Raw genomic sequence first — 16,088 nt, 5'->3', positions numbered from 1 at the left:
AAGACAGGGTATAAAGCGATTACGAACTTCTTAAACAATCGAAGAATAATAAACAATGAAGAATATTGTTTATGAGCTACTGGATCTCGGCGAATATCTCATGTTGATTAATGATTTGGAGCTTTGTACATTTTAGAATAATGTCAATTATGATTTCAGTCTGCATCCAAGTGCAGTTAACGGAAAAATCATTAATATATGAGACATTGTAATGCACACAAATTTAAGAACAAAACGCCAGACATGTGTTGAGTAAATGGTGAATTTAAGTTGGCGGTTTTAAATCCATCACTTGCACTACGGTAAGTCATCGTTTTCTGGAAACTCAATCGATTCAAAGTACTTTTTACAAAATATTAACAAATATAATTTTGTATTTTAAATGATATCCTTTAGATTCAAAAAAGTCTTCTGTAACCAGTACATGCCAACTTTCAAAATGTAAGGATGAATCTATTTTTAGTTAGGATCACTTCTACCGATTTCTGAAACTAAGCATACATTTTCATGAATCTATTTACTTTGTGGGTGACAGATGAGCAAGCATATCAGTGATGTGCAATCATATTATAATATTAAGTTGATTTTTTTTTCAATTAGCACACTGCCTTGATAAAAATTTTTAAAACTTCTATTGACAACTTATCTGAGAATAATTTTGGAATACAATTTCAAGCCGATAAAATACAAACTGAACACCATGTCGGACGTATTGTTATAAGTACATAAATTAAACTTTGCTCAGCTGGGTCAAAGTCGGCATTCATATGTATATTATAAATTATAATGAAATCTAGAAATAAAAATTCATAAGTTCGACACGGGCGCCAGCCTATTTAATATATACCTATTGTATCTAGTTCTGTTGTAAACGATTTTGGCTTAGGATTTTTTTTCTGTCGTAGATTTATGCTTTTAATCGTACTTCGGAAGAGAGATTTGCAAGACTCGTACGGAATATTTTATGAATCTATTCAAATTTTACATTTTGGAATTGAAGCACGTCTCACGACCAAATAATTATTTAATTAAAAATTCATACGATTACATGTTGACAACCGTAAATCGTTTAATACTATAGGTTGCTTATAAACCTTAAAAATGTTTGTCAGTCAATATCTATCAGTCAATTTTATACGTATATGGATAATAAATATATTTAATATTATAAAATATATATGTATACAGTGAATTGTGACTCAACACCAAACGATATCACTTAATGTTATTTTATTGCTACCTATCATCATTAATCGTTCGGAGCACCAATAATCGCACTAAACGTATACCCATTAATAAGCCCTACGTTCCATAATTTCAACAGAATTACAATATAAAATTTTAATCAAATCCATATAACTGCAATTTAGCGAGGATAGATGTAGCAGTCAATATAAATTATATAACTAAAAAGTCTAGGCTTTGTGACTAATGCTCTAAACATCAAACAAATAAGCATGCAGATATGAACCAAAAAAACATTTGGTATTCACTAAAACAAAACGTTTTCAAATTTAGATTTCATTTATCCAAAAAAACTGTTAATACAAAAATAAAATTAAACTAAAAATAAAATCTTTAATTATATCTCATGAATAACTAAATCTAGTACCCTTAAACTAATACTCGTGTGTCACAAACGTTGTAATGTTGTATACACCAACTTACCTCCAAAATCACCGTCTATTCACAACGATCAATAGAATGTTAATTTCATGTAACTCAATAAATAATTTTGATGTTTTTCATAACTTAACCAGATTAAAATCACTGATTTAATATTGAAATGAGCCCAACTGTTACCACGTATTTTTATTATTAATAAACCGTTTTGAGTTCAAACTTATAAGCGTAGTGTAACAATAATATATATTATTGTTACATGACACCTGTGTATGTGACAATTCCGTAGTAGGCAATAATGGGATTTGTGCTGAGATAAACATTGTTAATGATTATGAAGCCTGTGGCCAATACGCGCCATTTATCGAAAGGGCAGTTCAAGATTGACCAGCAACAAACACGAATTCACCAACAAACTTGAACTCACCAACACCGGGATTGTTTACCACCACCACCATCTACATTTTGTTAAGTACAAACCAAAAATATATTTTTAACAGAGATTTATAAACCAAACGTGTTTTATTTATTGATAAGATCCCACATACCGTATAACCTAACCGGGTTAGAACCCCCTAGCTACGGGAAATTTATCCATAAGGACCAGAAAACCTTCCCTGCATAACTAATATAGTAACTAGGTTCCCCAGCCACGTTACAGTAGGTATAATTATTAATAAATAAATTAAAAAAATATAAGATGAGAAATTTATGATAAATACAAAACATCATTAGTCATATTTATAGGTATATTATATTATTTATAAAAATTAAAATTGTACCCCATACTTTGTAGCACTTGACACTTAGTTGGTTTTGAAGTTACTTATAAATTATAAATAATGAATTTTATAATTTAAGATTTTTCTTATCTATTTTGATAAATATGTTAGATTAAAATTATGGATATAATTGTGTCAATAATCTTGATTTAAACTAAAAAATAATTTAATATAATGTTTAAAAGCTATACAATATGCAATTATTGTTTAATTTAGTGTGATTGTTTAATGGTTGGTATAAATTTATTTTAAATCGATAAATATTTTTCCTTTTATTAATTAAGTAATTAGCACTTTACATTATTGTAACTTATTTTAGATACTACAATACTACATACAAACTTTTTAAAAAGTTTGGTATAGGCAATTTTAATGATATTTTAGGAATATTTTAAATTGAAATACTATTTAAGTAATTTAAAAATTATTTCCATAGAAATCCTCTTACAAAAAAATATATGAAAACAATATTGCGCAAAGTTCTCTTCTTTTAGGTATTTAAGTAGTGAACAATTAGTTATTTAACTATGACTTTTATTTTCCTAGTGGAGAATGATTCTATTAAATTTTAAATGGTTTTTAACAAATTAATCATATTTAATAGTTATGGAAAAGACTTGTCCACCTTTGGATGTCACACTGTACAAATAAAAGAAATAATCGAAAAGCGAGAAAATATCGCACTTTTTTAACATTACACTATAATCAATAATAATAATAATAATATAATATGCGATGTTTCTGTCATTTTGTGAGAGCCGTACTGATTTGTGTGAAACAAAATAACGGTAAGTTCTCTCTTTTGTCATTCAACAACTAGTTGATTCGATAGTTATCGGTGGTACAGAAATATGACTAGCATGAGACCGGTGGTTGCGTTTACGACACTGTGCATTTATCATCGTTCCCGTCATCATCTTCGTCTATGTCGACGGCAGACGTTTCTAATTGGCCGCCGGTCAGAATGTTGTTCACTACGGCCCTAGCGAAGTACCCAGCGGTGATCGAGTACTTGGACGAAATGAACGCATCTAGATTGTCACTGCGCGTCATTTGGTTGTCCTGCGGCAAAAAAATATGAGTAAACTATATTAGTACCGTAGTAAAATATTTTTCTTAGGAAGCAGATTCACTGGGTTTCATAGATAAAGTTTACTGTTAGCTTTATACTCGAGAACACAGAAATTCTTGTCTTTTTACAAAGCTTAACGAATTATTTGGTACCTATAACTAGTATAAGATCTGTGAATTTAATAGAGCTATCTATTAATATATAATCATAACCTTCGCAATAAATATGAACAATAGATTTTTGAGGTAAAGGCACATGCCCCTAGTGATCACTTATGGCTTCAGCACTAACCAACGTTGTTTTATATTTTCAATAATTATCAAAAAAAAAAAACTATCTTCACCTTGCAAAACATCCTGTTAGCTTCAATGACCAAGTTGTCTAGGTTTAACTCCTTTAGTGTGAGTTCCGGGTTCCGAATGAGTATCGTAGAAACTATGCACAGCAGCTAAAACACATAATATTATAATGTAAACGCAATATGCGACAGTTTTAAGCTTGAGATACAAGCAAAGTCCTAAAGACCTATAGGGATTAAAAAGGTTTTGTAAGCTTTACATTATAAGTTTACAACTGTTTTTCACGATATTGTTTTTTTCATCAAATATAATAACGAAAGTAATTTTTTACACATTTCCAATATTTAAATTTTAATATGCAGTTTCTTTCTTTTTTTTACTTACTTTGTCAAAAATGTAAAAACATATATAAATCAAAATATTGAATACCGATCTAAATTTATTTCTTTAGTACCTACTGCACAAGAAATACTCACTACAAACTAAAAGAAAATAATTGACTTATCTATTTTTTTTATATTTTCCAATTTCACACAACAAAAAGTCATTAATAATATAATTCAATATATACCTTTTTTTTTTAATAAAAATTTAAAAATATTTTTTAAAAAAAATACAATAATAATTACTTAAAATCATAGCTATCTAAAAAAGTGGGCAAGTGGGTGTCACTCTACCGAGTGGGTTACAACTCACGATGAAAATATGTTAAATATGAATACAATAATGTATCATTGTATACAAAAACAATTCCAAGCGGAAACGGTCTATCAGTTTATATCAGTGGTCAGTAATTTTTTTGAAGTCACAAATGAAAAAGTTTCATGGGCCGCACAAAAATAAAATTTTTATATTTATATTATTTATTTATTATGAAGAAAAAAATACTGCTATATTTATTTAATTTGTAACTATTAAGAATAAAATTGTAATATTAAATAAAATAAAATGATGTTTTATAATAGTGTGGAAATTATAACTGTATGAAAACATATTAAATGTGATTTTTGCTATTGGATTTTGCTCACGATTTTTTCAATTTCTACATCATAATTACTTGTGCCAACTCTATTAAATGATGGAGATGGTCATCAGTTAATCATGACTGGAGTGGATTTTTATTTTTTTCATGTGAGAAAAGGCCTATTCACATACGTACGTTGATCCAAACATGCTTAAGTAATTTACAGCTATCATTTTTTTTTTTTTTTTTTTTTGAAAATTCTAAAGAGGTTTCAACAAAACACAGTGAAGGTGAAGTTTGAATGAATTTTTAAGAGTATCTTGTGATTGTAAATCTATCATTTCCATTTGAAAATCAACAAGAACTTCATTAATATCTATATTAAATATATTTGAAAGTAACGTTAAATATTGTGAACATTGTTTAAAATCTTGAAAGTATTTATTAAATTCATATTGAAGTGTCGAACCTTCAGCAAACTTAACTGTCGAAAATGAGAATTTCGACGATTCAAACAGATTTATACATGCTGGAAAATGAGTTAGTTCATTTATTTTAGTATGAGATCGTAAAAGTTTTAACTTAGTTTCAAACGATTTAATATAAGACTACATATCAGGAATAAATTGATTTTTACCTTGTAGTTTTATATTAAATTCATTCATATAGGTACTTCAATAAATCAACGAAAAATAGCATACATTATACTATAAAAAAAAAAACACACATGTTATATTTTATCATGACTAATTAAATAAAATACACAGTTAAACTATTTTTATTGAATATGTTTGAAATTATGTTACATAATATGTAGTTATATAACATGAAATTATTTCGTCAAACAGGTCTCATAAAATAGACACGTGGGACGAATGTGGTCCGTGGGTCATCGGTTGCCGACCACTGTAAGTCTTATCATTAAGCGATATGTTTGTTTGATATAGCAATTAAAAGCATTTATTTTACTTTAAGTATTATAATAATAGGTTGATACCATTTTTCCGAAAATATTGCATTTATTTTATTAATTAGTAATTAATTATTATAATAAATAATGATATACATGTATACCGTATTATATCAGCTTATACCTATAACTCAAAATGTATTAACATTTTTCTATTAAGATCGGAAAATAGTAAAAATAGATTCATAGTAAAGTAGATGATATCTTAAAATAAACCTAAAATGTCATAGGGTTTAGTAAAATTCTTAGTAATTTAATAAATATGTAATTTTTAAGTTCTCAGAAAAAATGTAATTTAATCATAACAACATCGTTATTTATTATTAAAATAGGTGATTTTGTTCAAATTTGAATTTAAAATGTTTATAAAAAATAACTGGCTTTTTATATTCTTTTAAATTTTACGCTTTCAGTATAAATGAGGAGTTTTGTCTTAAATGTTCAAAACTTTGATATAAAAAGAAAAGTCTTAATGAATTTTTAACTACAAAAAAAGTTAGTATTTTTTGCAACTGAAATTTCGTTAAAATTCTAACTTTAAACATATACAAAAAAAATTGTGCCTATGTATTTTCGGTAGAATTTTTTTTTTTTTTTGTTTACATAAATTAAAAACTATTAAATAACCATGTAATACATTTTCAAATCTTAATTATGAAAACAATTTTTTTTATAAATTCCAACCTACAAAATTTTGTTTTCCTTGGTTATAAAAAACAGCATTGGGATTTTTTTAAATTAATCTGTTTAAAGTAAAACTAGATCCAATTTACTATCCAAGACTACCTTCAAAGTTTAAAATCAAAACATTTTTTTAACTATTTGTTGTGTACATGTAATACATAAAAATAAAACACATACATCATCATTGTAAAAATTGCTCCGCTCAGAATCTAAAAACTATAAAAATAAATAATTTAAAATATTTATAAATATCTCAAAATTATTCTAAATATTTTGCAAATTATAATAAACATGGTTAATTCTAATATAAACATTTAGTGAATATTTTAAGTATCTATAGTTATCTATTTATTTATTTTAGAATTACATCAAAAAAACAAAAAACAATTTTTTGAATGCTAGTTTTACATAAAAATGAACGTTTTCCCTCATTTTTTTTGATAAATCTTAGGAGTTTTTCATTTTTACCTCTCTAAAGTACAAACTATATCCAATTTTTTATTATAAATCAATTTCAATATTGAAAATCAAAGCGGTTGTTCGACTAATTATCGTTACACATAATTCATAAACAAAACGCACACACATTTTACAAAAACAATATATTCATCGCTCCGCTTAGAATATAAAATTAAATATAAATTGCTTAATCAAAGTAATTATATTGTATAATAAAATTTTAGGTTAAAAGGAAAATAACCCAACAACGTATAGTCATTCACTATCACTATAATAAACAGATTTTTCATCACAATCTACACGAATGTAGATTGTTTTTAACAATTATTAAGTATGTTTCCTTCTATCTTTTTCCTTTTTTTTCTAATATTTCTGACAGCTTTATTTTCAATTGGATTTTTAAATCGATACTACACTGTCACATTAATATGAATTACTGGGAAATTGCAACTTTCTCTCGTCTGCTAACTTCATATTTACCCTCCACTACTCCTATCATATTCACTACCATCATAATACAGAAAATTATATAAGAAAACACGAAGTCAAATATCTATAAAAGCATAAAAGTCAAGCCCCCTGGCAACACATCAAGGCGGCTACCGCTAATGACTGGAAAACAGACCACATCTCTGTCATCAGCACACTACTTGATAAAGAAACAGTTTAATTAACCGTGTACCTAAAACTCGTAAACTGGATAAACCTTTTGAACTTCTCGCCACAAGAGCTCCTCCGACGTCTCCATGTCTATACTATACTAGTACACACACAAAAGTATTGCATACACGCGGAACTAAAATTAATACAATATTATCAATTATACAAGCCCAATCATATTTAGATATAAACCTTTAATAGCCGAGGATGGGAAAGTGTATAATCTACAGTTATGTTTTAACCAAATAAAGCATCAAATTTACTCAAAAGTAAATTTTGACTAAATATTATATTTAAGCTCAACTTCGTAGATGTAATATACTTACTTTATAAGTATATAAATACATTTGAAACATATTGGTTATTTATAAATATAGTATCGGCGTAATGGATCAATCATATTTTTTACAATCTACAAATAATTAGTGTCGTCATCAAATCAAAAAAAAATCATTTAAGGTAACTTTCTTAAATATTAATTTATGAAAAAGTATGTTGCATATAATATTATTATTAAAAATACTACAAAAAATATGAAAAATAGTTTACAAATATGTTGTATTATTGTTGTATACAAATATAATTAACACTGTTCCTATATTAATTAATTACAAAATGTTACTTTCATGTAATTTAGAAAATCGTCAATAGTTAAAACCTTTAATAGTTACATGGATCTCGGCCATTCGTCTTGCAACCATCTTTTAAGCACCTTTTAAAGAGAAGCTCCACTCAAACGTATAGAACATTTACATTATAAACATTCGGTGTGTATAAAATATTCTATCAGGTATTGGCTTCAGTTTGTATGTTTATAAATGCGGCATTTATTGTTAGAGGTAGACCCAACAAATTGTAAATCATACTAATATGAAATATCACTTACGACCACTGTTACCACGAATACAAAATAATAAAAAAATCAAGTTAACTTAATAATACATTTAATGGCAATTTAAATCAACGAATATCGGGTAAATAGTTTTAAATATTAAATTTTGCATAAAAAAAATAATATATTATTTTATTGAAACAATTTACAACACTTAATTTGTGTTTATTTATATAAATATTATACTATACAGATAGATAATAGATTATTATCATTATATTTATAATACTGTAATTATTACCTCGACAATGAGCTGTCTATATTCAGGTTTTTCTAGTTGGTTCAACATGCTCTCAACGTACAGGGCGAATTGAAGCTCAGAGTGCGTCATGTTGTTGATGGTGGGTTGTTGCGGCATTATAAGGTTCCGAAACCGAATACCTTTGGGCGTACGTCTTAAGATATCCCATACTTGGTTGTAGAATCGATTGGGTACCCGGCACAAGCAACCTTCGAGTTTTCGCTTTTGCAGCATGTTGATTCTAAGATCAGTGATTGATAAGAAATGTATTTAATTATTTTGTTGTTATTAGTAAAGAAAAAAATATGGGAAATTGGGATACCGTTATGCTGTACATTAAGTGTTGAGACTTTGAGAATGTCATATTAACGAATTTATTAAATTTTATATATTTTTAAATATATATATATATATATATATATATCATTACACACCAATATTGACATATAACAACAATATACGATATAATATTATGAAAAGTATTTTATCTAATATATAAAAATCTCGTGTCACAAAGTTTGTTACCAAACTCCTCCAAAACGGCTAGACCGATTTTCATGAAATCTTTTGTGTATATATAGTAGGTCTCAGAGAGTGATGTAAACTATTTTTCATACCCCTAGGTGTAAAGGGTGGCTCACCACAAATATTTATAACAACTGTTGGATATCGGCGATGGAAAATAAAAAATAAAAAAAATAATAAAATAATAAATAAAATATAAAAATAATAAATAAAATAAGATACAACAGTTGTTGCCAGGGAACTTGGTGTAAAAATATTTTTTAATATTTAACATGTAAATTGTATATTTATATATTATTAGATTAGATTACGTTTCCATCTTTTTTCATAATATTAAACGAACGTGTATTTATCGCATTTAACGAATTCCTCAGAAACGACTCGACCGTTGAATGGGTCGATCTAACACAATAAGCTTTCTCTCTCATTTATAAGAAAGGTTAATAATCACATTTGTGAACTTTAATTGTATCGATTTGTGTATTTTGTACAATGTCAGCAAGACGCAAGGGGTCTGATTTGGCTTGTCGAACGACCAAAAGTACAATCATGCGAGATAGAAGAGCACAAAGAAGAGACGTACAAATCCAACCGAATAATGAAAATGTACGTGTGAACATGGTGCGATTGCGTGAGGCACAAGCTGAACAAAATCAAAAAAGACGATTAAAAGCGCGTCAATTCGTAGTTGACACACGCAGAGCAAAATAAATGACCGACAACGCCAACAAGTACATAGAGCATTTACATCCAATTCATTCTTTCGACTAGAATTCGAGTATGGGCCCGATATTAAATATTACGCTCATTCGAAAATAGAGATTGGTGCTGTGGACAAGGAATTTCCGCATTGTAATGCGCTTAAGTTCAAAAATGAGCCAGCCGGTATGTGTTGCGCGTCAGGAAAAGTACAACTACCGGAAATTGAAACACCATCTGAACCACTGAACGGTTTACTTATAGGTACGGATCCAGATTCTGATTCTAACCAGTTCCTGAAGTTAATTCGAACATTCAATTCATGTTTCCAAATGACATCGTTCGGAGCAACAGAAATAGTTATAAATAATACAGCAAATGGTCAAAAATTTAATTCAACATTCAAAATCAAAGGCCAAGTTTATCATAGAGTGGGCTCATTGCTACCAGTGCCAAACGAACCACATAAATTTTTACAAATTTACTTTATGGGCGGTGAAGATATTTGGTGTTTTGTTATTTTTATGGGCCGTCATCATTCACAGTGCTCCATTCATCTCAGTCATATACCAGTATACGACATTCCCTCTCACTTACAATAATTTAATTATTTTTTATTTGAATACCAAAATATTCATTAGATATAATTTATATGACAAAACAACGTTTGCCGGGTCAGCTTGTAATATATAATATATGCTTTGTTTTTCTAAAAAATTAGTTCAGTCATTATGTTGAGAATTTATTCGAGTACCTACTTAGACTTTTTATCTTTTAGTATACTTTAACAGTAACAAAATGGTATTAGAAGATTGATGATTAAAATTATGATACTACGACCATATCATGACGTTATTTGTTATTAGTTATAACTAATAAATGATATATCATAAAATAGAAATACTATTTTTAAAAGAATCGCCGACAAAATATCGTCAGGAAATATCACTTAACCAAAATATCGTAACTGAAATATCGCGAAACCAATACATTGCATGGAACAAATATCGCCAGCATACATATCGCCAGAATGAAATATAACATTAATTTATTTAAAATAAAATATTATTGATTATTGATTGATATTTTATAATAGTTATATATAATTTTTTTATAATTCAAATTTCAAAGTATATAATTTTGTTATACAAATTTATTATATTATAGAAGAATTGATAAAGATATATATAATTTAATAAAATTTATATAAGTATTAAAAAAAAAAAAATTTAAAAAAAATAATATATATATTAATTAATGGAAATATATATTAAATAAAATCCCTTGAAAATTTCTTCAAACTCTCAAGTATGATAATCTACTACTACTTTCTTGTTCTTTTTAATTATCGATGTATTTGAATTTAACAGATGAAATAATAATTTACAGGGGTATCATTTTTTTACGATAAATTGGTTTTGCGACATTTTTGTTGCGATATTTTACCGGTGATATTTTGTCGGGGTACCTTTTAATATAAACCTCGGTTGTTAATAAACAACCATGCTATGACCACAGTTATTATCATCTGTAATTATTGTTTTAATTTAATTAATAAGTTACAACGATTATATTTTTATTATTAATAGTGTAGTGAGGCATTTTCATGATCAAGAAAAATCATTTTTTCATTTGATAAAAATAATCGACTATTTTTACTAATCAAAAGAATCGAAAAAATTATTGGAAATATGAACATACTTAAAATAGTTAATTAATAATTAAATTGTAATTTAAGAATAGAAATAGCCGTATATTAATTATTAATAGGTGCTTTTAATAAAAGACAATTTTTATTTATTTTTATTAATAACTATTGTTTTCGTTTTAAATAAATCTGTTGGTCTAAATTACTCTAAATTCTTAATTATGAAAAAAATGTATCTATTATACTTTTTTATATGTTTGAAATAAAATCTTATAAATATTTTATAAATGTATACAGCTATTAAACCCAGCTTTAATTTTAACCATGCATTTAAAGTTTCAAATACAAGGTTAAGTTCCAAATCACAAATCCAAATCAAAAATAATACTAATAACAAATAAAATATTTTTATAACATCTCATAATAATTAATAACCAAAAACTATTTTAAATAAACTTAATACAACTCGTAATAGTAAGTAAAAATATAATTAAATTTTATGAATAAAATTGATATTTTGATCGGAACATTTTGTTTCAAATAGTTCAACCCAAATTCCATTCACACACATAATTTTACTCTAAGATATACATTCTTAATTTTATATTTTAAGCTAATTAGTATTCACATTATAAAATTTACTAAAGAATTTAAGCGATTGTAGAACTAATGAAAAAATAAAAAATCTATAAGAAGTAATGAATAATAATGATTATTAAGTTAAATATTTTTTTCACGTAATTAAAATTAGATACTCAAACATTCAATGTTTTTATTAAAATAAGTATATTAACATGTGCAATGCGATTTAAAAAAGTACAAAAGTGTAAAATGGTTTAGTTTTATAATAAAACTCAGATAAATACAACAAATTAATGATAATAAAGATAATGAGAAAATATATCTAAAAGTTTTCATAATGTCTAAGAGTACAACAATTATACAATAAAAATACATATTTTCTAGTGAAGTATTTTAAGCATTTAAATTTCTTTACCTAAGCGTTTTAAAAATCAACAACATTAAACCCCTAGATAATAAAAATTAAAAATATGTGTGACCCAACTGTTAATATATAATATGTATGTACTTACTGCTCTCTTTGCCCCCACTCCTTGACTGTAAATATTTTTTGTAATAATTTTCGTATAGCATATGGACTCAAGTTTTCGACTATTAATTGTTTTTCTTGGCCAGAATTTAATTGTAATGTCATAGCTTCCATCACCCATCTGAAAAAAAAGAAGTGTACAATAATAATAAAGTATGATGTAAATATACAAAAGTACATTTTTTTGATTACACATTAGTTAAAAATAACTTCAACCGGTAATAATTTTAACGAACCTTCGTAAATTATATATACCAAAATAAGGAACTGCAATAATCAATATAAATTTCAGTTAAAAACTGAAGGTTCAATGATATTAGGTTAAATATTCATTATACATTTGAAATATTCAAGAAAAAAAAATTCTGTATATATACTTAATATTTAACAACATTGTTTTCTTTATAAAATATTATAACACACCATTTTTTCTTATTTATATGATAATTAAGTAATTACTTATCAAACGTAATAATGAAAGAATAAAAATCTTTCTAACAAAAAATAAGAATAGACTGAGACCTCTTGAGGAATCTATCATTTATCATTCTTTCACTCTAGTCAAAACGTTATAATAGACATTGAATTGATAGAATAAAATTTTGCTAATGATATTGTCAAAGTGGCAAAAACTGCTAATTTTAAAATTTCTGAAGATAGTAATGATAATATAAATTAAAAAACTAGTTCAACAAAAGCGTTAAGTGAAAATAAATTGGCATAGAACGTAAAATCTAGTAGATAATATCAAATAGAACTGAATCACTGTATCATATAAGACCCTTAATGACAAGATCAAAAAAACAAAACAATTAAATCGTATTGATAGTGATTTATTTACAACAATATTGATTATTTGTCTAGAAAATCCAAAAAACACACGAAAAGACCTCGAGCTCATGTACCACCTATTCATTAAGAAGACAAAACTTGGACACGCAAAGAATAAGATACAGTATTTGCTTGACACCTTGAAAGATTTTTTTCAACTTTCATATCGCTTCCATGATATAATGTTAACTATTTGACGAATCGGTCCATGGAAACCTCGGAATCACCAAACGCCTGAATAGCAACCGACCGATTAAAAGTACTCGATAATGCTGATCGTGAGAAACCACCAGAGACAAGTTAAGCAATCGAACGACAAACGATCAATTCTCGGACCAAAAGCGAATCCACAGCCGAGGATAGACCTACGATCCGGGCATCAAACGGCAATCGAATGCCATCACCAAAATTGCCTTTCTCAGGGCGGTCACGTTTGACACAACCCAAAGTTATATCAAGTCTATAGATATATTTATAAACGTTTTATTTTATGAACTTAATTTTTAACTATAAAAATTGAAGAAATGAAAATTTATGAGAAAAACGGGATAAATGTGAACATTATTGCAATTTGACAAAAAAATATCAACTGTTAAAAGTTCGAAATAAAAAAAAAAGTAATCTGTACAAAATAAAAAATTAGTTCGTAAGTACGATATTATTATTAATATAATTAAAAAAATTAATTAAGCCCATAATAGATGGCACAATTTTTATAATTTTAAATTGATGAGTTTTTAACATCTTATTTACTTCTTATGCTACAATTGGCCACTAAACAAAAATAGAATGCTAGCTAAATCAATACATTAATATTGTGATCTCACTAAATAATAGACTTTTTTTTTACGCGATCATTGGAATACAATGATTGTTTAAGACACGTCCATGCTTCTGATAAATATTCGCTATAATTTGAATTTTATTTAAGATCAATTAAATCAAAATACTATTGTACGACTAGAAATAATTTTCTAATTTTAAATTTATTATAATTTTAAAAATACATTTAGTAAAATTTAAATAAATGAATATTTTTTTTTTATTTTTTTATAATAAAAAAAAAAATATCTCTTCTTTTTTCTTATTCTTTATGTTGTATTTTAAAATCTTAAATGCGTTACCAAGGAAGGTTAAAACCATAAAATAAATTTCAAACAATTTAAATTTTTAAAAATTTTATTATATGAAGAAAATTCTAAAACAAACATTTGAAAAAAGATTCAAGTATTAACGGTTATTATTATTATTATTATTTTAAATTACAACAAAATATCAAAAATATATTAAAGAGAATACGTCACTGACTATAGGACTGATGTTTTATCAGTGCATTAATACTTAATTATAACATGCAATTTTATTGAAATTAAAAAAAAAAATGTTAGAATAACAAGAAAAATTTTAAAATCTTAGCTATACAAATAGCATATATTATACTTAAATGTTAAAGGACAAAATAATTTTTTGTAAAATAACATTATTTTATCTAAATTTGAACTTCAAATTCAAATGCTTATAAAAATAAATTATGATTACATATTTTAAATATTTTTAAAATGACCAAAAAAAATTATGTGAGATATTGAACTAAATTTTTAAGTATTTTGATCGTACGATAAAAATTTCAAGTTTCAAATGTCTATAAATAATTTAAAAAGAGTAGAAATATTTTTTATATGTATAAAAATTAAAACTGATATATAAATATTTGGTGATAATTTAAATTGTCTACGGTAATTTGTTTTTAATTACAACAAAATATCAAAAAAAAAAAAAAAAACGGTTAATGAGAAATAGGTAATTAGTTTACAATATGTAATGTTAAAATTAGAACTTCAAAGGCTCATAAATCATTAATTTAATTTTACGATAAAATCTTTTTTTAATAAAGACTTAAAAAATGAACAAAGAAATATTACATTTTAAAATCTTGGATATAAGAACATTTTTTACAAATTTCTAACTACAAAGTAATTTAAAATTTTGAGAATTTTAATAAAATTCTCAATTTAAACACTTATAAAAACATTTCGCTATAAATATTCAATACCTTTCAATTGGTGAAAAAATGTATTAAAAATTTTGTATTACATTTTCAAGCATTTTACCAAGTGAATATTTTTCATTGGCATTTATAAAAAAAATTTAAGAAATCGATTTTCAAAAATTGATTTTACGCAAAAATCCTGTATTTGTTGTTCTGTTTTCTCAAATTATTTTAAAAAATACTGGGAATTTTGACCTTTCTAAAGTAGGTATACAATAGTTTAAATTTTCAATCTAAAATTACCCTCTTAATTGAAAATCTAAGTATTTTTTTGACTAGTTATATACATACATAAATCAATACATTTATTGCTCAAAATCTAAAAATAAAAGATAACGTTATATTTTATATAGTTAAATTTACCATACTCAATCTATAAAATACACAATGAGCATATTATTATATTATATCAAATAAAATATTATGGACATTATACTGCTTAATAATATGTGATATTTTTGTATTTTAAAATAATATATTACTGGTCGGTTTCAAATATGTAAAGTAAGTATAACAAGATCAATACATAGTATTTATACATCTTACCTTTTTTACGTAGTTTTCGTTATTTTATATAT

The 16,088-nt window shown here is 25.7% G+C and overlaps 1 protein-coding gene across 5 annotated transcripts in view; it reads right to left on the bottom strand.

Moving 5' to 3' along the window:
• Positions 1-2,850: 2,850 nt before the first annotated feature.
• Positions 2,851-16,088, bottom strand: part of LOC112596881 (probable phosphorylase b kinase regulatory subunit beta) — a 53,670-nt gene continuing 40,432 nt past the window's right edge. For 3 of the 5 annotated variants that reach the window (XM_025342704.1, XM_025342703.1, XM_025342705.1), the window contains 4 exons: positions 12,613-12,750; positions 8,647-8,887; positions 3,821-3,925; positions 3,285-3,467 (listed from right to left, as the gene is read on the bottom strand). In XM_025342704.1, coding sequence (XP_025198489.1) covers positions 3,285-3,467; positions 3,821-3,925; positions 8,647-8,887; positions 12,613-12,750 — 667 coding nt within the window. Of the gene's footprint in view, positions 3,468-3,820; positions 3,926-8,646; positions 8,888-12,612; positions 12,751-16,088 lie in introns of those variants that run through there. The other 2 variants (XM_025342701.1, XM_025342706.1) reach the window with 2 other exon arrangements.

Source organism: Melanaphis sacchari, unplaced genomic scaffold (genome assembly GCF_002803265.2).
Source record: "Melanaphis sacchari strain LSU unplaced genomic scaffold, SCAv2.0 Contig362_pilon_pilon, whole genome shotgun sequence".
Taxonomy (NCBI): domain Eukaryota; kingdom Metazoa; phylum Arthropoda; class Insecta; order Hemiptera; family Aphididae; genus Melanaphis; species Melanaphis sacchari.
Note: the sequence above shows the minus strand (reverse complement) of the source record. Positions and strands in the feature narration are given on the sequence as shown.